The sequence below is a fragment of the Juglans microcarpa x Juglans regia genome, chromosome 6D (genome assembly GCF_004785595.1).
Source record: "Juglans microcarpa x Juglans regia isolate MS1-56 chromosome 6D, Jm3101_v1.0, whole genome shotgun sequence".
Taxonomy (NCBI): Eukaryota; Viridiplantae; Streptophyta; class Magnoliopsida; order Fagales; family Juglandaceae; genus Juglans; species Juglans microcarpa x Juglans regia.
This window is the reverse complement of record NC_054604.1, coordinates 31,752,496-31,773,387: the sequence shown is the minus strand read 5'-3', so window position 1 is coordinate 31,773,387 and position 20,892 is coordinate 31,752,496. Positions and strand designations below refer to the sequence as shown.

At 34.5% G+C, this 20,892-nt stretch overlaps 2 protein-coding genes and 1 non-coding gene across 3 annotated transcripts; 2 read left to right on the top strand and 1 right to left on the bottom strand.

Annotated features, from left to right (window-relative positions):
- The first annotated feature begins 9,373 nt into the window (after positions 1 to 9,373).
- On the top strand, positions 9,374 to 13,180 carry LOC121235326 (protein IQ-DOMAIN 14). Its single transcript, XM_041131669.1, has 4 exons — positions 9,374 to 10,013; positions 11,289 to 11,486; positions 12,068 to 12,145; positions 12,243 to 13,180. Exons 1-4 carry the CDS (start codon positions 9,495 to 9,497, stop codon positions 12,978 to 12,980), a joined length of 1,533 nt encoding a protein of 510 aa, XP_040987603.1. The 5' UTR covers positions 9,374 to 9,494; the 3' UTR covers positions 12,981 to 13,180.
- A 1,844-nt stretch (positions 13,181 to 15,024) lies between these two features.
- Positions 15,025 to 15,098, top strand: TRNAV-AAC. The gene has a single exon. It is a non-coding gene; the product is annotated as a tRNA-Val (tRNA).
- An 820-nt stretch (positions 15,099 to 15,918) lies between these two features.
- LOC121236216 (RHOMBOID-like protein 2) lies at positions 15,919 to 19,583 on the bottom strand. The gene is made up of 5 exons (XM_041132755.1): positions 18,984 to 19,583; positions 17,971 to 18,134; positions 17,417 to 17,580; positions 16,813 to 17,063; positions 15,919 to 16,314 (listed from the first exon to the last, which is right to left on the bottom strand). The coding sequence occupies exons 1-5, from the start codon at positions 19,253 to 19,255 to the stop codon at positions 16,200 to 16,202; spliced, it is 966 nt and encodes a 321-aa protein (XP_040988689.1). The 5' UTR covers positions 19,256 to 19,583; the 3' UTR covers positions 15,919 to 16,199.
- Between the last annotated feature and the right edge of the window lie 1,309 nt (positions 19,584 to 20,892).

Below are 20,892 nucleotides of genomic sequence, written 5' to 3'. Positions count from 1 at the left end.
GGGTGCCCACTATGGGTGCCCCTTTCTTACACTTATATAAAGAGTTATGCTCATTTTAAAATACGGTTGTAAAAAGAGTTGTATATGTATAATTATTCTAAATACTAATATATAGGGCAGGCTAGGTCCTCTGATAAAATAACGAACTTGGGATCAGGTCGTTCCATAATTCTCAAACTTGATACCATTTTATGACTAATTCAGGATTAATCCAATAACATATTTTATTTGGATCTTTGTTGATCACTCCATATATGGAAGCGTTAAACTCATCCAATAACATATTTTTTTTGGGATATCTCGGGTTAGTTTTTCAATGGGAGATGAACGAATCTGCTAGGATTAAAACGAGTCTTTTAAAATTAAAGTATGTAATGTGTAAATGTTGAAAGCTCAGGGAGCTGATTGCAAACGAGTGATAATTCAAAGACTTCTCTTGCAATATTTAACCCTTGTATTTACTTTGGTCTAAGGTCCTGATTCTAAATGGTCCTTTGAGTTTTGAATGCCTTTAATTAGAGTTTTGGAGATTTTCATCCAGATAAGTGTTGCATGCACAAATAAATCTCACAAAAGTAAATACACAAATTGACATGATTTCATATGATATATTATATCTACTTTATAATTGATGTAGGTTTACAATATAATATACAACGTCAAGTCACGTCACTTTATAAGTTTATTTTTGTGGAATCTTTTTATAACTAAAGTATTTTTCTTTCATCTATATGATATGAAATAACTTCAAAAAAGAATCAAAGCCAAGCATTTCGGTAGAACGATTTGTTTTCTTTAACCAGAATTAAAAAGCAGAATCTGTCATTAGGGGTATAATTGGTCCAATTTGGACATATTTTTTAACTGAATCAATATACACCAATTTTGAGAATTGAAAAACCAATACCAGACTGATTCATTATCAAAACTGAAACTTTTGATTTTACCGGTATAATTTTAATGATGAAAGCCTCAAAGTTTTCTAGAACAAAGAAAGATACTAGTATAAATTTATAATATTTAATTTAACTATAGTCTATATAAATTAGACTATACACATTTTATATGAGTACATATGATCAAATGTGTAGAAATGTATTTATCGTTTATATATATATATATATATATAGATATCAAAAGTAGGTTTGTATTAATAACTTAATATTATTGTTCATGCTTAAGATTAAAATTTTACGTTCTAAAATTAAAATTTATATATTATATCAAATATTGTATGAATTTTTGCTATTAGATTATTAGACATGAATAATAAGATTTTAAAATTTGATGTTATATTAATTAGCAATTTAGCATATAATATATATAATATAATATAAAAATCCTATAAAAATTCTTTTATAATAATATAAAAAATAATATATATATGAACTGATTTGATTCGGTTCGATTCGATCTAGTGTTATGAAAAGCAAAATCGAAACCAAACCAATTTTGAACAAGTTTTGCAAATCTATTTTGAATAGGTTTTGCAAAATTGAAACCGATACTTGACCGAACCGATTTTAACACACTAATTCGGTCTGGTTCATCGGTTTTCCAAGTTTTTTTCTTTTAGCCCTATGTGTCATTACAATAAAATTTACGTACAACAAGAAGGCTATGTTTAGTTGTTGAACCAAACTTAGCTCATCTCAAATTAATCATTAATAAAACTCACTATGTTAATGTCATGTTTTATACACATTTGGGTCGGGTTCCAGCAACTGAAGTATTGGTCTTCGCACTAGTACACTTAAGAAAACACACAAAGAGAGAGGCCTTTGTGGAGACCGATGAGTCTCAGATGCATAAGTTAGTATATCTCCTTAGTAATTTGTGCGAGAGCTTATAAGAGTCAGAAAAAGTTCTTTGTAACTCGATGTCGGCTTTTATACCAAGTTTTTGGGTGGGGACAATCCATACCTTGCCTCAGAGAGTTCATGTCACTTTAACTGTTTGTCTAGTTAGAATCCTTTAATACGACGTAGAGTCTGAGGAGCAGAGTCATTAATACGGCTTGGCTCCCTAGCTCACTTTATCCCGCGAATGTCCATTATTAAGCCTTTTCATGCATGTTGTCAGGAGATCAAGATCCCCTGCATCTTTCACCCACCTGTTTGCAAAGGTTCCGAAGGGCTAGGTGTCATTGGGAAGTGTCAGGGCGACGAGTCTCATCTGCCCCTACCATTCATCTTTCCCACCTGAGGGTTGCTCCATGGATTGGTTTTGTTAATGGGCTGAGTACTGTTGACGGAGGTCCAGTGACTCTTTTTAAGGGAGGGTTATTGGACCTAGTTGGTCTCTCTCTCCCTTCCTTCGAGGTCCCTTATGGGCTTGTTATACGGACCAACAAGAGGGAAAGTTTCCTTACATACTACTTTTTTAAATTTCCATAAAAAAGTTAAGGGCAATGGTACATTTACATCTCTGTTTTACTACTCAACTATTTTGTTTTTCTCTTTACTCTTTGAATTTAGATTAAAAATCTCAGAACATGGCCCTCTTGCAAAATCTAGAAGAAAATAAATTCAATCAACTAATGCAATCATGTAATTTAATTAAAAATAAATTCAATTTTATAAAATTGACTTTCTTTTGCTCTTTAAACCAATTTTTATAAAATTAAATTTATTTTTAATTAAATTATATAATTACGTTGATTAATTGAATTTATTTATTTTTAGATTATGCAATAAGGTCATGTTTTAAGATTTTCAATCCAGATCTAAATAGTAAAAATTAAGAAAAGAAAAATAATTAAATAGTAAAATATTAGTAAAAGAAGTATAAGTATATCATTATTAAAAAGTTAAATTTAATACATTTCAACTTAAAAAAAAAAATTAAAAGTTTAAAGTTTAAAATCATCTGAACGTTAACACGCAACCTCATGGTGTGAACTACCGACACGGTAGTACCGTGACCCGTCTTAGAAGTAATTTCACCCAAGTAGCAACAATTTTCCTGACGATCGAGGAAGGCGATCTCCAACTCCAAATAAGGAAATTAATTATTTATTCTCCGACGGTCCCACTTCGTTTTCTTTTTGGTTGTCCTGCACTGTTCTGACTAGTTTGGTGGTGATTTTCCAGTACCCTACTCCCATTTTACGTACTTTTTCACTCCAGATTTATTTTCAACTTCAATGATATTATCCTTATTTTTCTTTACATATTTATTAACTGAGATTTGAGTTTTGCAAGTGCCGGTTCATTTTGCCAATTAGTCTAGACTCTAGAGGTATTTCTTTGCATGGACACCTCATTTCAGTTTTTTCACTTGGATTTCAGCACAAAATTCTGATCAATTCGGACGGTATTTCTCTTCATCAGTCCCTCTCTAGAAGACTTCATTGCCATAGTCAGACAAAGTTTGAGCCATTGTCAGCGCTAGCGCATTGCCAAGTTCACTTCAAGTTTTGGCTATAGCATTAATTTTTAATTATGTGAATCTACATTGAACTAATTATTAGATTAGTCAAAATAATAATGTAATATTATTTTTTTAATAATAATATTTTTTAATTTATTTTTTTTCATATTTTACAATTACACTAACTATATGTTAATTAATAATTTAATTTGATACTTAAATTATTGTTTTCTAACTATTTTTTTTCCTCAACCTATTATTTTTCATCTACAAAAAATATAGAAGTTGCAAAGTACAATATAGAAGAAGAACCTGAAAATTAAGGACAAAAATGTGAAGTAAAAAAAAAAAAAACAACCAACAAAGTTGTCATGGCAAACCAAATATAGAAAACTCTCTACCGCCACCACTTAAGTCCATTAATCCTAAGTTACCCATGCTTAGAACCAATCCAAAGCAACCACACGCTAATGAAAGGGAGAAAATAAGGATCCCAAACATGTGCTAAATGCTCACTCTATTTGTTTTCTACTATGCATCTCCATAGTATTGCATCAATGGAGTATTTGTGTGCTTCTATGCTAAAACATAACCTACACAAACCAAAGTCCAAACTTAGTGCAAATACAAAACATTTTGGAACTTAAATCCAACCCACCATTGTTTCCCCTCCCTTCTACACACAACACCAATTTACAAGGACAAACCTCAAATATCTTTCAATGGTAGCCATCCAAACAAAGAAAAGAGACTTTGGGGATAAACCAAATAGGTTTCAGATGAAAAGCATCACTATGAGTTGCAAAGAAAAATAAATACTTGACCTCCAATATCTCAATCCATTGCAAACTCGAAATAAACACATCCTCCCAAGTTTTCAGGTACTAGCCCCAGAAAACGAAGAAAAAAAATTACAGAATTAACAAAACTCCCAACTCCCAAGGATTTAACACCCTAAAATGGTGGGGTGAACATCCTCTCCCCACCACCAAAAAGCATTCCATGAGAGGCGGATAATTTGATGCTCTTCAAATGAAGTCATATGCAATACCATTAAAGAATACAAATGAAACTTGTGCTTGCAACTGGTCACCTTTTTAAAGAATATAGATAAGGTGTATTAAATAAACATATGAATACTAACTCAAGAGAAGAAAGATACAGAATTGCCTAAAATTAGGTATCAAATGGACCTCAGACTTGTTGGTCACCTCCTCCTGAAACCTAAAAAATCGCATCCCTAAAATTACTTATGTGATTATTCATACATTGCCACAACTAGAACCAAACAATTAAACTATTATATCTTTTCAAGTAACAAATGGAAAGCAAAGACCAAATGTTCTATAAGGAAGGGTTGAATTAAGAGTTTCCTCCACATATGCTCCTCATACGATCAAATATAAGCACAAATCCACTTAAAGAAGTCTCTTGCACTTATTATATTTCTTTCTACATTTTCGAAAGAAGCATCAGACAAACATCACGAAACTTCACTATTCTTTTGTGTTTTCTCGACAAACCAAACAGGAGCAGAATTTTCAATAAAACACATACAATCAAATCAAAACCCACAAATCAAAAGCATAAAAACAAGAAGAAGGAACATAAAGAAGGGTTAAAAAAAGGAAAAGAAAAGCTAAAGGAAGTCACATTTGGCGCCAATTGAGAAAGGAATCCCAAAGACCCATCTCGACAAAACTGAGCTTTGGTGCAATGGAGCAGTAGAATTTGGGATTTTCTAGGACAAGAAAACGAAGGAAGGAAAGAAGAGTTTTGCTATGTACAAGAAAGTTTGTGTACTAATCTGCGTACTAATGTTGTTGCCTTCATATTCTAAATTCAAATTAGCACTGTTTTCAATAAAATCTACTTTCTGACTAATCATATTGAATGAATGTGCATATTAGTACACATAATTGCTTACAATTGAATTTTTTCAGGAAAGAAACGAAGGGACACTATGGCTAGTTCTTTCTTCCTTGGCACAAGAAAATGGATACAGATGGCAAGCTATGGCTAATGCTTTGTTCCTTGTCGTATGAAGGGTTTTCGGGTTAGAAAGGTATGTAGCGACGGGGAGGGACTCTAGGGCAAAAAACCAAGATTGAGGGAAATTGCATGCACCTGGGAAGAAACCACTAACAATAAAACTTCCAACTTAGCTTTTTTGGACAGAGGACGAAGAGAAAATGGTGAAGAGTGAAGAGTAGGATGTAGAGAAGAGAGAGAGAAACAGGTAACAAAACAGAAAATTTCGAGGGAAAGAAATAGTGTGGTATGGATGGGACTTTGTCGAATAAGTTATTCGTTTGGTCTATGTACAGGAACTCGCTAAGAGCATTTTCATTGGATTAACTAAAAGTTAAATCTATTGAGTATTTAGCTATTAGATAGCAAAATATACTCACAATAGGTTAACTAAATTCTAAATTTAGCTACAATGACTTTTAAAATTTTTTTCAAATTTGAAGGTTACTATACATACATTAAATATATATTTTATTAATTATTTCTCTCTCTATTTCTTTTTATCACAATTGGTATATTAATTTGAGTTAGTGATATATTAATTTAATAAGAATATGATTATTATTAATATATAATAGGTAGAATAGTAAAATATGATAAAATAAAATAAATTAATAATTAAAAAAATTAAATTTTTTTGAAATAATTAGTTATTCATTACTATATAATGAATAAATGTATAATCTAATGTGGAGATTTGATGTGAATAATCAAAATTAAATTTATCTTATATTATTTTATTGTTATATAATAAAAAAATAATTATTTTAATATGGAGATTTATGTAAATAAAATAGTTAAAAATTAAATTTATCTTATATTTATAAAAAAAAGTCTTTTAATTTTGATTAATCTAATAAAAATGCTCTAATTATGATCAGCAGGTGCTTGTTACTGTAGCGTAGCTCAAAGCCATAGACTTATTGCTTTGACTAATCCAATAGAGATAAATTTGAGATAAATAAGGTAAATATTTAGATAGCACTGGCATTTTGATTAGGCCAATATCAGTTCTCTCAAACATCCATACCCGGAAAAGAGTACGACATTTATTAGGGGGGGCAAAACATTGTTTCCAACGTTGACCCAAAAGTCTGGCTAGCTAGCACACCAAACCCAGCTTCTAGTTCAAAAATCTTAGACCAAATCCAGTCTACCAGACAACCAATCCTAGCTAGGCCCCTCTAAATTCCTACTGCCGCGTGGTGAATATTTTCTTTCTTTCAATTAGTACTACCAAACACGTGAACCTACTACTATATAATATGTTTCTTTTTACTATTTCTATTTCTATTTCTTAAATGGTAAAATTTTGGAAATTCAGCGATGGGTAGTACTGGAACTCGTGAAACTCGCGAAGAAAAACATGGTAGGCGCATGCATGCGCGCGGCGTAGAAAGCCAAAGCCAAGAAGTGTACGTATTTATTGGTTCTCCGCAGTATGCCCTCTGCTTGTCGTCGTCGAGTCCAAGGCACCGACATATTTGCATTTGTCGGTTTTACAACACATCTGGGGCCTCAGTACTCCGCAGACAGCACTGTAGATTTTTCAACACAGAGAGAGTCTATTTGTAAAGCATGCATGTAATGTGGTGTGAATTGACGCATCATTGCTAATTGGCGGAAGGTTTCAGATGAGAAGTAAGAGCCTAACTAGGTCTAGCTACCAAACACAGGATGCGCCTCGTGCTCGTCGTGCATACGAAAACAGATCGGATGCGTGATGTTTCAGCTGTCCGTCTGCACACTGAAGATTTCTGGAAGATCCGTAGATACGGCCTCAGGACCGGACGGTCACTTCCAATCTTTTTCTTTTATTTTTTTTATGTTTCCAAAATTGTAATTCGACGCCCGTGAAAATCTGAAGTATTGTCTCAGATAAGACAGCGAAGTTCCACAGCCACGTGAGAGGGTAAACTAATCCGACCGAACTGAACTATTTTGCTTGTGATATTATATATTATTTTGATAAGAAAAATACTAGTAAAATCTCTTAAAAAAATTAATTTAATTACGTATTTTAATAAAATGAAATGAGATATTTTATTAAAAATTAAATAAAATATTATTATAATATTATTTTTATTTTAAAATTTGTAAATATTGAATTATTTATTATTTTTTGTGTGGTAATTTAAAAAAATTATAATAATAAGAAGAGATGAAATAAAATGATTTTATATATCTAAATCGAGACTGTTTAATTTTATATTTTAATTTTTTTTATTTTTAACTTAATATTTAAGAAAATGATTATTAAAAAAATTATATATAGTTTTATTTTTTTTATTAAAAATATTAAAAAATAAAATAAAATAATAATAATAAATTTATAACCAGCGGTAGCAACGTTGGCCGCCACTAGTACCATCTTTTGACAATAATCATTTATATTTTTTTAGTATTGACTGATAAACTTTAAATAAGTTTTTTCATTTTTATAAAAATACTCTACATCAAATAATATAACTAATATATATATATATATATATATAAATACGATAAAAGACGTGCACGTTATCAAGTTTTGGATTGGGTGTTAAATATTGGAAGTGGTAATTAAAAAAATCACGTTACAAAGATTATAATAACTCGAAATGAATGAGATTGATTAGCTTATTTAATCCAAAAATGCTTAACACTATCCCAGTATTCAAGCATTAATCTACGTAGTTTATGGCAAAATCTATGAATAAAAATAATTGGGATTATTAAATCTTGTACTAATTATTTTATTTAAATTATTTAAGATAAAAAATTTATAAAAAAAATAATTCTTTTCATCTATCATTATTTATTATCTTATATAACAGTTTATAAAAAACAAATTTTAAAAGTGTGGAAACAAATAAATAGTTAATGCTACATAAAAAATCATAAAAATAAAAAGTTATTTTACCCAATTCCTTAACAAAAGAAATAGTAAAATAGACAGTATAGATTCTGAAAGATGTTTTTAACTGTGGGGCCCAGACCTCTCGGGAAAGAACCAGAGTGGTACGAGATTGCACCATCTCCACACGATGAAACCATGGGTTGGATCGCGAGCTATCGTTATTTCACTTGTGCGAGATCTGATCAATTAAAGTGGTGGCCCACCATTTAGGTCAATCGTGGGTCCGGTTTAGTTGGGAGAATAGCAACGAGAAAGAATTAAATTCGTAATAATCCACTCGCTTCAAACGCATGGTACACGACAAACATCTCTAAAATAAATAAAATTATCTCTAGTTTTTTAAGTTATATATAATAAAAGGATAAATATACGATACTTTTATAATATTTTATATAAATAACATTATTTTAGAGAAATACCTTTATTTTAAAAAAAATTATTGAAGAAATTCTATAAAAATAAATTTATAAACTAATTTGATTCATATGATATATTAGATCTATTTTATCATAAAAATAATTTTACAATCTAACATATTATATCAAATCACTTAAGTTTTTTAACTTTATTTTGTATAATCTCTCTAGAGTTAAAATATTCCTCTATTTTAAAATATAGTTGTAAAATTAATTATGAAAAATGATGCGTGACTATCGTTGTTAAAATAGAATGTCAAATTCCATTTATTTGGACTATTAAACAGAAAAAAAAAACTGTGATTTTTATCACATTTGATCATAAGATAAATTAAATTAGTTTATAATGTTTTAACCAACCATTTTTTATTTTAAAATAAATCTAATAAATACTAGGATAATTTATAGATTTTATTTTTAGTAACATCCTTATCGAGATAACAAAATTAAGGAAAAGTAAATCATCCTAAAATTCGGTCAACTAGCCAATGAGATTCGTAATAAGTTACTTCCTATCTGTTTAAGTTTCGTGATCCCCACGCGCATGGAAAAGTGTGGAATTGGATTTCCAAAATCATTTTTATCAAAATTTCCCCTCGCAATTCGGACCGTATAATTTCGTTCTTTATATTTGAAAACTACCATACGTTCGTCTCACACAAATACTAAAATACAATCCGACCTCCGGTTCGTCTCCCTCTCTCTGTGTCCTTCTCTCTCTATCTGCTTGCAAAATGAAAGCTTAAAGCCCTGTAGCCCAGACACCGTCATTGACGAGGATGGGCAAAGCAGCACAGTGGTTTCGTGGCTTCCTCGGCCTGAAGAAGCAGGACCCAAGCTCTTCAACTTCCACAGCTCCAAAACCTTCCAAAGAAAAACGAAGATGGAGCTTCGTAAAGTCATACAGAGAGAAAGACCAGCGGCACTACGCCACCAAACTCGGCTACGAGACGACGACACCAACACCAGCACCAGCACCAGCACCAGTACCAGTACCAGTACCAGTACCAGTACCAGCAGCAACAACAACAATGACAAGAAAATCGTACAAGCAGATGGCGGTCCACCTCGAAGAAGGCGTGGTGGATCCCAGCAAGCACGCAATCGCGGTGGCGGCCGCGACGGCTGCTGTAGCGGAGGCGGCGCAGGCGGCAGCGCAGGCGGCGGCCGCGGTGGTCAGGCTAACAAGCAGCGGGAGGTGCGCCAGCAACACCGCAGCGTACGCTAGTGGGAGCCTTGTTGGGGCTCGTGAAGAGTTGGCAGCTGTAAAAATTCAGGCCGCTTTTCGAGGCTGTTTGGTTGGTATTCCATGACGATTCCGAATCCCTATATTATCATTCCGTTATTCTATTCTTCTTCGTTATATGCTTATTTTTTTCTATAGAAAAAAATTTATAATTTGCTCGATGATATCACGGGATTAGCACTGCGGATTTACACATAATGCTTGCCGTGGTTAAGGAGAGCATACCACGTGTCTCTTCATCCTCGTCAGACCACCTGGTTTTGATTTCGAAGCACGTTTCTTGAGTAAAAAACGCGTTCTGAAGATCCTCGTTTTGGTTTCTCTCTTTGCTTTCCCTCCCTGCAAGATTCGGCTTCCTCAAAGCGAAACTAATGTGATTTCTGCGACGTCGTTTACATGGATCAGAGCACTACTTTTCCTCTCCGTCCACTTCGAAGCCAGCATTATTCCTTGTGGTTACTTCCAATTCTGTTCATCCCAGCTGTTCTCTCGTGTCGTTTTGCTTCAAACTTCAATACCTCCAAGACCTTGCGCTTGTAAATGTAGCATTTACTTTTTCCTATTATATACAGATTATAAGGGTGATAAACCCAGTTTCCCAGATTCCGCGTGGACCCAGGCACCACCCTTATGACAGATCTCCTCCATCTTCGTTGGGAGGGAGTTTTCAGCATTTAACACCCAGAATTATGTCCGGCATACTTTTAGTTAATGACTTCAGTACATGCGCTTGGGGACCCCTCACAGATAGTTATGTTTTGAATTTTCCAAATAAATTCGGGTAGCCTTCTAACCAGTCTTGGCTGGGTCCAAACCAGCATAAAGTTCTGGTTTTAGAAGTTTATCCATGAATGCTTCGTTATAACTTTTTTGACAAAAAAGTTGGGTTAGTTGGGTGCTTTAATATTGTATTAAAAGTGTAGAAACCCTGATCAGAGAATGCATCAGCTTTTTGTTGACTGTTCCTGGTGCGGCTAGTGAGATGTCCTTGTCTCCTTCATATGCAGTGTCAGACTTTTGGTTAGAGACTCTGGAACTGAATATGATTTCCTTTTGGCGCCTGTTTCTTTTGAATGTTAATGTGGTTCTGCCCCAGATGCTTTTACTTGGCGCCATAATTCCAGAGTGACTTTCAACTTTGAAGTTCTTCAGTAAATGAGACGGAGTGGTCCTGGTACTATGTCTCATGACTGTGATGTGAATGTCTGAGTTGCTAATTAAGCTCTTCTATTTTGTGTTTACCTTGGACATTTAATTGTTGCCATCTTTCATTTTAGTTATGTGCTTAGTTACTCTATAATTAAGTCACTTACCCCTGTACTTTAAGGCACGGAGAGCACTGCGAGCATTGAAAGGATTGGTGAAGCTTCAGGCTCTGGTAAGAGGTCACATTGAGAGGAAGCGGACAGCGGAGTGGTTACAGAGGATGCAAGCATTGTTGCGAGCCCAGGCACGAGCATGTGCTGGGCGGGCCCAAATTTCAGAGTCTTCGCATACTAGCAGCAAGTCTTCTCACCAAAATGCCGTAAGCAAATTCACATTTCATCCTTTAATGCATGAATTTTTGTTTGAAAAACTACAAGAGTAATAACCTCAGTTGGGTTCCTTGATAAAGATCTTACCCTTTAGCATAGGCTACAGACGCAAACTTATCACTCAACTAATCATTTGAACTTTTGTTTGGCATCATTTAACTTAAAAAGTTGCTTTTGGTAATGTGTTGCTTTGAAGAGTCTAAATTTGCGGGTTTTGTTGTAAACATTTTCACTCTACTTTCTTGATGTCTCCTTGGATTTCATTTGGGGGTTTGTTATTCATTCTCCTCTAGACTTGTTGCCTATATTGTTACCGATTAGAAAAATGAAAGCATTAAACTGTGGTTTCATCATCCCGAGTCCTGACAAGGTATTTGCTAGGTTGCTATTGGCATGTCAAACATTTTGTTCCACACAAATCATGGTGCAATCTAAAAGTTTACACTCTTTGTAGTATTCTTTCTGAACTGGAACAATGTGTGACCAGACCTTCCTGTGGTTGCTTTCTTCTAAAGTATATTTTGTTCGTACTTGGATCAATTGTTCATGTTTAATGTATTTCTATATGCAGGGTCCAGCAACTCCTGAAAAGTTTGAGCATGTGATCAGACACAAGAGTTCAAAGCACGATCAGTCACCAATGCTCAAAGTATGTTCGTGATCCCTCCTTTTGTACAATTCTTATAAATTCTAATCATTATCAGATGGATATCGTATTTGCTGATGTGCCATCCCTACAAATGCAGAGAAATGTCTCAAGACCAAACGGACAACTTCTTGGCGATCAAGACAAAGCTCACTTAGGTTGGAATAGGTCTGATAGTCGAAGGGAGGAACGATCATGGGATCAATGGGGGTGTTCAATAAGGACTGGCACCTTGGATGATGAAAAGAGTGATAAGATCCTTGAAATCGATACCGGAAAATCTCACTGCACAGCTAAACGCAAAAACCTCTTCCACTCTTCTCATCATGTTCTTGTCTCTGATCAACATAGCCATAGCTTTACCACTTCGAAGGATTCAACTGCCCATCAAACTGTTCCAAGTCCATCTTCTTTTGAAGTCCAATCTTTGAGCCCGTTGAAATTCTCTCAGGAAGCTGAAGATTGCTCTTTCCACACTGCTGATAATAGCCCTCAAGTATTTTCTGCATCATCTAGAGGTGGTGGTTCAAAAAGAAGCCCCTTCACGCCCACAAAAAGTGATGGCTCAAGAAGCTACTTAAGTGGTTACTCTGACCACCCAAACTACATGGCTTATACCGAATCTTCAAGGGCCAAGCTGAGATCTCTCAGTGCTCCTAAACAAAGGCCGCATTATGAGAGGTCTAGTTCTACAAAAAGATATTCTGTTCATGGCTTTGGTGAATCAAGATTGAGTGCACCAAAGGTTTCTAATTTGCACGCAGACTTTGCAAGTAAAGCTTACCCAGGATCTGGTCGCTTGGACAAGCTTGGGATGCCAGTGGGCTACAGATACTAATGTGTTAATACAGATCCGCTCTTTTTGGTATAACATCTAATCTGGCTAACTGCTGTACTCAGTAGCAATTCTAATTTACAACATATGAATGTTCAAGTGCTGAAAGCCTTTTCATATTTAGTTACGTTGGATCCTAACTGAACATTTAAGATGTCTTTTGAGTAATTGTGTCCAAGTTATATGTAAAAGTGTCTACTTTTTCCCCAAGAGTCTGATGTTTTTATTTTAGGTGATGAAATAAATTATGCCATTTCAAATCATTGATCTTGTTCTCCAGAAGTTTGTTCTGAAAAATATGCATGCTAACATATTCAGCTCTGAATTTAGCAGTAGATGGATTGTTTTCTGGTTAGGGGTTGGATGCATGCATTGCTAAAAAAAAATTAGTATCATTTGCAAGGACTGTCATCTTGATGGAACAAAAGGAAAGAAACAAAAAAGAAGGGATCCTTTAATTCAATGAAGTCGGCTGATGCTGTGGTTGAGATGTACAATAATTGTTTGATATGGTTGTTGAGGTTATGCCCCACTATGGAAGAAGGACTCTGTTTGAACGTTGAGAGAAATTCTTTGACTATAACTATACACGTGGAAAGACTTTTGTCGGTGGTTAAAGGTTTAGGTGTGGCTCTTTTACCGGCGCCGGTGAGACATGGGTCCCTTATGGTCAACCTGTATTACTCACCGAAACAAACCGCTTTTGGAATGTAATCGTTACGTGAGCTCCCATGCCTTGCTGTGAATACTCAGTTTCTTGCAAACCAAACAGTTCTTAGAATAAATAAATAATAGTATGAAAAGCCATGAAAGAAACAAGAGCGAAGATGGTTGTCAGTTTCTCGAACATTTCTTCCAGTTTGTAATTTTACTTTTCTTACTTTGGAAACTTTGGGTAATAATCTGCAAATTATGGGTCTGTAAAAACTCCATTTTGAAGTCTTTTCCTCCCCTGTTCAGCTCCATTTTATAGATTATTCAGACTTTAATAAATTAATGAAGAAAACAAAGAGTAAAAAATGAACATGGGGTTTATCCCAAACCCTACTTTCAGTGTGTACAAAAAATGTGAGAATATCAGGATGGATCATCACATTAATGGGGAGAGAACGAATGATTTCATCATGATATTTTACCAATCAGTAATCAAGTTTGCCCTGAGATAAAGAGAATTTTTTTATTATTTATATTTTATAGGAGCTTTGAGATACAGAATGATTGGAGATGTAAAGAGTAATGATACATACAGTCGTAGAGTACGTAAGTATCATACAATTGCTTTAAAAAAATGTAAGATTTTCTATTAAAAAATTTTTTTTTTTTCATATAGGTCTCATTACTCAATTTTTTAAAAACAATTGTACGACGTTTGTGTACTCCATGACTACAAATATCGCAAATCATGAATCGCCAGGGACAAAAATGGTGGGCCCAAATGGAAGTTTTTCAAAGGCAATGGAGGAATCTGCTCCACCCACTTCCACTTATTTAAATGAAGAGAAATGATATTTGCAGTCATAGTTAGCGCAAGCATTGCGCACTCTTTTGAAAAAAAGTGAGTAAAGATAAGATTTACATAAAAAAAATTATTTTTTTAATAATAGATTTTACTTTTGTTTTCTAAAGAAGTGTACAATATTTGCACAATCTATGATTATATGTAACATTAATCTTAATTAAAATAATGATACAAATAAATTAAAATTAAAATTTTCAGAATTCTAAAATATCCAGGGAAAAAAAAATAACCCACCCCATAAGAAATGGGTTGGAAATCAGACAAATTTCGATTATTTTTGTTATCGGGTTGACCCGACCTGATATCTGTAGTCATTAGACTTTGATTAAAATAAAAGGAAATACGAAATTGTCAAGTTTTCAAAATAATGTTCGGGATAAAAATTCAGCCGGTCTCTCTCGGGTCAAAAATATTTCTTCCAACCTAAATAAATTCGGACCGGAATGGAAGTAAACCTTTCGACCCGTTGGGTTATTACCCGCGTTTATTTTATATTTAGATAAACTTTCAGAATTGATGGCACATTGAGGTTTCGTGGTGTAGTTGGTTATCACGTCAGTCTAACACACTGAAGGTCTCCGGTTCGAGCCCGGGCGAAGCCAATATTTTCAACAATTTTGCTCTTTTACATTTATCATATTTTTACCGACCCCAGCCCATCACATTGGACTCTTCTGCAAGAGCAATATGGTCCAATGGGTTCATCTAAAGTACAGAACCTCAGGCCCATGAACGGTATTGTATGTCAAAGCCCAAAGGGGGATCCTGATGCTGTGATTGGATGGATTGATTTTGCAGGGAAAAATGGAAAGAAATGGGTAGAGAGAATTTGGGAGGAATGCAGAACTTCCCCAAGGCATTCCTTATTTTATAGATTGTGCCAAAAGTTCCCTTATCAAGAAAAACCATGAAAGAAAATGTTTAAGAGGAATTGTTGGAGGACAATTTCCTCATTCATAGAAGAGGTCAATCATGTTACATGTCATGCCCTTAAAATCTAAATAAAAAATTCAAGGTTCATTTATTTGATCTTTTTGGCCAAAATTCAAGTTATTGCTACGTGATTTAAAAAAATTACATTTCAATCTCTTAAGATCTTCCATACCTAATAAGAACATCATTACACGGATTCACAAACAAAGCACGGATAAGAGTAAAAACAGTTTCTTCTTTGATTGGTGGTTGATTCTTCCAAAATTAAGCGCATATAAATAAATATATATATATATATGTATGTATGTATGTATGTATCTTGAACTCATTTATTAAGGCTCGCATCTCTTTTCTGAACTATTTTAAAAAAGAACAAGCGAACCCCAAGCACATGGAAAGTTGAAAGGTCATAGAACTCAACTACCCACACAAGTATTTCCTACAAATTAAAAGATCATCACAAGAATATTTCTGGAAACAAACACAGCCTTAGCCACCAAGAATAGAGGGAGAGAGAGAGAGAGTAAAGAATAGAAATACATTGTCTAATGACTCGATAGTATGTGTACAATCGAAAGACTACCTATATACTGTTCCCAACATTACATTCTCCATGTCAACAATTAACTATGAAAATATATGCCTGTGTATGAATGAAAGTAACCCAATGAAAGAGTAAAAAATATATACCATAGATTAGTTGGGGAGGAAAAAAAAAAATTGGCAATTTGGAGATGAAGGGTATAGGAAGTTAGAAACGTAGCAAGCTTTCATCGGTTTCCACAGTTCCATTGGGAGGTAGGCACACAACTAAGATAATGGCACCAGCTGCAGTGATTGTTTCCATTTTCTCCTTTAAACAGCATCACCAATCCCACAGTAAATCTGCAATTTTAAAAAATATGTAAATTACGTTCTCATAGAAGTGCATCATATATGGCTTTATTTGCCATGAAACTCCCAACTCAGAACAATAAAGAAAAAGAAAGTAGAAGACCCATACATGACCAGAATTGAGCTTCCATTAAGATAAGAAAATAGGCATGTCATATGTGACTACCGATATTGGAGAGACAGAGAGGCATTCTTTAGAAATTAAAATCTATGGCATTTGAAGAGAGCAACTTTTGTCTATCAGGTACCTGATTTGAATGTGGGGTGTAATCATTCCTAATGACAATCAACTTAAGTTTCCTATACTCGTTCAACGTTTTGTCCTATAAGTTTTCCCATTTATGTAAGGTCACTTTGTTATTTGATTTTTCATCAAAAAAGTGAAATCCCCCAATCAAGTGTCAGGAAACACTACAGAAGCAAAATAGACAAATCAGACCACCTGGGAATTCCAGATGCTAAATTAGAAACTTGGGATGAGAAACTCACCCAACAATAAGTAAGACCAGGGAAAGAACCCCGAGAACATATTGGTAAGGCTTGTACTTGGAACGGACACTGGAATTAGCTGGAAGATACTGGTTTTCCGCCCACCCAAATTGAGGTTGAGGTAGAAAAACAAATCCAAGGAGAAAACCTGTTAAGAATCCTCCAATGTGGGCAAAGTTATCGACATGAGGAAGAATTCCAACTGCCAAGTTAATGGCAATGATGAAAATAAGGGTGAATAGAGCAGCAGCCTACAATGGCAAAAGATGAGGCAAAGTTAATGGCTAGTAACGTCACCAAATATTGCATAAAATATGGAATGCCAAATGCAAACGGAGACTAGCCATTAAATCGGTAAAGCCTTTCTCCGACTTTTAACTCCATTATTTTTGCCCAAGATTTTATCTTGCCTAACAGTTCGAATGGTCTCAGAATCAGAAATGAGGAGGCCCTCTACTATAAGGGAAATACAATGTATAAAAATAATCATCTTTGTACTTGCTCCTCATATATCAAACCTCAGGCAAGACACAACATTGATAATGACACCAAAGACAGTGACAACAACAACGATGATGAAAACAACCAAGAACTAGTAGCAAACCTTCTTGCTATAAACCGTCCAATTAGTTATAAGCTCCGACAACATTGCTCCAAGAAGGCCAAACAAAGCACCAGACGCACCAACAGATATATTGTTTTGAATAAAGAGGGAAGATAGTATGCTCCCACCGAATCCGGACAACAGATAGAGCATACCAACTCGCACTGCAAGATAACAACAGAAATAAATATATCTTGGAATGCTTGAAAATGAGAAGGAAATCAGCAAAAGAATAAAGAGACTGAATAAAAACTTTGCAAGGGACCAGCTCTGGGATAGTGTACGTGCATGATCACGGCACTGAGAATACAAAAAGGTTTTATTTTGCTTTTGTAGCATTGAGTGCACAATTAAATCTGACAGCAAACAAATCTGTTTGCTGTTAGATTTATACATGAAACAGAATTGGAAAATATCCAACTCAAATGTATCCTGAAAAAAAAATCCCATTTATTGAAAATGAATTATTGATTAACCTCTTTTTTTCCAATTACACTTAGTTGATGTAGGAATTAAGTTTAAAATCAAGCCACAGGGAAAAAAACACAACATACTGAAACCAAATTGCTGTTCTAGGCGGATCCCAATAAAGACCAAGCTCAACATGTTTGCAACCAGGTGAATAACACCTGCATGCAACCAGATACAACTGAGAAGTCTCCATCCTTGATGCTGGTAGACTACCTTGTACCATTCTAGAGCTCCTAATTTATCCAATCTGCATGTTGGAATACAATAAAAGTTAAGATATTACCGTAACTTATGTAGGGCGGGCCCCCGGCAGTGGGGGGGGGGGGGGGGGGGGGGGGGGTAAGATATGAAATGAATTGCACTTCTAACTTCAAGCCCTTCCAACCAAACCAAGAGAGGCTACTGCAGAATGTGTATTATTATCAAGTATGACCTTGATACTTTGAAGTATGGATGATAGGACAAGGCTTACAAGAAGTATTTTCCATATGTTTCTCTTGCTGTGAATTAATCGAAATGATAATTTTTTTCCCTCAAAAGTATCCAGTAGAAGTTGTTCTCCACCACTTCTCTTAGAACAATTCAAAGCACAATAGGACTAATTACTGCAGTACAAGAACAAGAATTTCTGTTTCTCAAGCAATGTGGGATGCTACACCATCTACACTCATTGTCAGTATGGGGTATCACAACTAGTGATGACTCAATGTATCTAAAAAGGTAGACCACTGCAACAGGAAATTAGAAGGAATAGTACACTAAAGAATCTTTTATATTTATCCAAATGAAAAGATAACTTGCAATTAAAATCCCTCAACAAAACAAGAAAAAAATTAGCTAGCCCTGCTAATGACTCGTGGGATTGACTAGTGACTACATTCTTTTATATTTAACACGGGATGCCACGTCGAATAGACCGCCTCAAATCCGCTAAAGATAAATTAACCCACCAACGACGATGAAAGTATGACAAACAAGGATCGGTTATATGTATTTAACTCCTCTTTCTACCCAAGATTAATTCAGATAAAATGGAAGCAACATTTAAATTTTCACAAAAGAAAATATAAAAGATTGGATAAGCCAGAGAACTCACGTAGAAGAAGAGGGCCCAAAGAGAGGATTCTCCTTGAGAGGCTGGAACGAGAACCTGCCAAGAAACCTGGCCATGCAAGCCCCTTCAGAACCCCGATGGTTCTTTGGGCAGTCGTTGATATACATAGCTACCACAAAGACAGCAACATTGGCCGCCACAAACAATGGGATCAACCATGAAGTCCATTCCTGACCCGAGTTATCGACATAGTAATTGTTGTTGGTCCTTCTGGCCTTTGCCCCTCCTCCTCTTTCCAGATCAGCGCTGGACATTGTCTCTCTCTCTCTTTCCGAAACTCCTTTTCGATATATGGGAGGTCGTTGGTCCTTTTCGATCTATAGAAGTCGAAGGTTTCAGATAATCCCTTTATATTTCGGAGAGAACTAATAATAATAATTAATAATAATGGAGAAAAGGTTATATTGAGAAGTGTCTTGGATTGAAAGGAAATCAATCAAACGCGATGTTAAGAGTCAGAAGGAGTTGCTTTGCAAGAAAAGGTTGCAGATTTAACCATTGTTTCCCTCTCCGTATCAGACTCTCTCTCCCGCTGTCTGGCCAGCGTTCGTAGGTTGGGCGATGATAAGATGGCCGACGGTTACGTAAGTATTTTTTAATAATATTATGATTTTTTTATTTTTTTTAAATATTTAAAAATGTTAAAAAATATATGAATAAAAAAATAAAAATAAATCTTATAAATAACCGTAGTTCTCAACGGAAGCGGCGGCTGTAATGCTATTCTATATATAAATATATTTTCATTTCAAAGTATATATTTATATATTTTGAAAGGAAAATATATTTATATATAAAAAAAATATTAGATTCACAAGAAATATTTTATAAAACAAAATTGACATTAACTTTTAATTAGTAATGTCGCTAGCTAATTTTTATTTTTTATTATCGAACATGTTAAAATATGTGAAACGTTGTTTTCATTTAAACTTGGTTTTTTAGTTATTTTTATTAAATAATTTTTTATTTAAGCGATTAGTGTAAAAAGTTATTTAAATTTGTTGTGAAAATATAATTGATGGAATCATCTTTAGCTCTGCATAATTAATATTATGGATTACTATATATTTATGAATTATGATATCATAGAAATCCGACAAGCTTAAAACAGACCTCCGTTTTTGTGTCGTAATTGGGGAAACGTGCATGAACTCCTCGTGACAGCCGGGTTGACGCGTATGGCGTGCGTGCGTGCGGAAGAACCGCAGACAGCAAATGCCACTCTGCCCGCAATTAGCGTGCGAATTTGGCGAGAATTTGGTCGATGTTGGGGGACTCGCACAAGTTGGCTATGTTGCTTAGAACCAAGCGATTGTTGAATAGTTTGGCATTAAGGTGGGGGCTGGGGGTGGTGCTTATGAGTTTACACTCTCAGTGCAATCATGTTAGCCATCAATAAAAGAAACAAAAGGCTACATTGCGAGAGACAACGACGCCGGACATAATAGAGATTATTATGTAGATTAGTTTTAACTGATAATTCATAATGAAAAAATAAGAGAATCATTCAAAATACAGAGAAAACAACTCTAATGTTCAATTTAAAATTATCAAAATCCAAGAATAATTAAATTAACCCACAAGCTGGACTGTAATAACTAAAAATCAACCGTATCAGAATTTTACCAAAAATTAAAAAAAAAATAAGTACATAATAAAAGAAATAATTTGTAAAAATCTAACCCAAATCGAGTTCAGAATCACTTCCTAAATGATAAATGAAATATTACCATAAAATACAAAAAATAACTAAAAATAGGGATTCAGAGTGGATCTTGGCCTCGGAAAAGATGCTCACTAAGCTTAGCTAGGTGGCCACGACGTGTGCACCGAAAAGAGTTTTACGAATTAGGGTCATATGTGCAATTTTGGTACCCGTAGTCAAAGT

Bases quoted from the DNA above. Each gene is read 5' to 3' on its own strand.
- LOC121236216 (XM_041132755.1), bottom strand. From the start codon at position 19,255: ATGTCCAGCGCTGATCTGGAAAGAGGAGGAGGGGCAAAGGCCAGAAGG. The intron at 18,135-18,983 runs GTGAGTTCTCTG...TCCAACATGCAG, and splicing joins TTTGGGCCCTCTTCTTCTAC to ATTGGATAAATTAGGAGCTC. The intron at 17,581-17,970 runs GTATGTTGTGTT...GTTATCTTGCAG, and splicing joins AGAACAGCAATTTGGTTTCA to TGCGAGTTGGTATGCTCTAT.
- LOC121235326 (XM_041131669.1), top strand. From the start codon at position 9,495: ATGGGCAAAGCAGCACAGTGGTTTCGTGGCTTCCTCGGCCTGAAGAAG. The intron at 10,014-11,288 runs GTTGGTATTCCA...CTGTACTTTAAG, and splicing joins CCGCTTTTCGAGGCTGTTTG to GCACGGAGAGCACTGCGAGC. The intron at 11,487-12,067 runs GTAAGCAAATTC...TTCTATATGCAG, and splicing joins AGTCTTCTCACCAAAATGCC to GGTCCAGCAACTCCTGAAAA.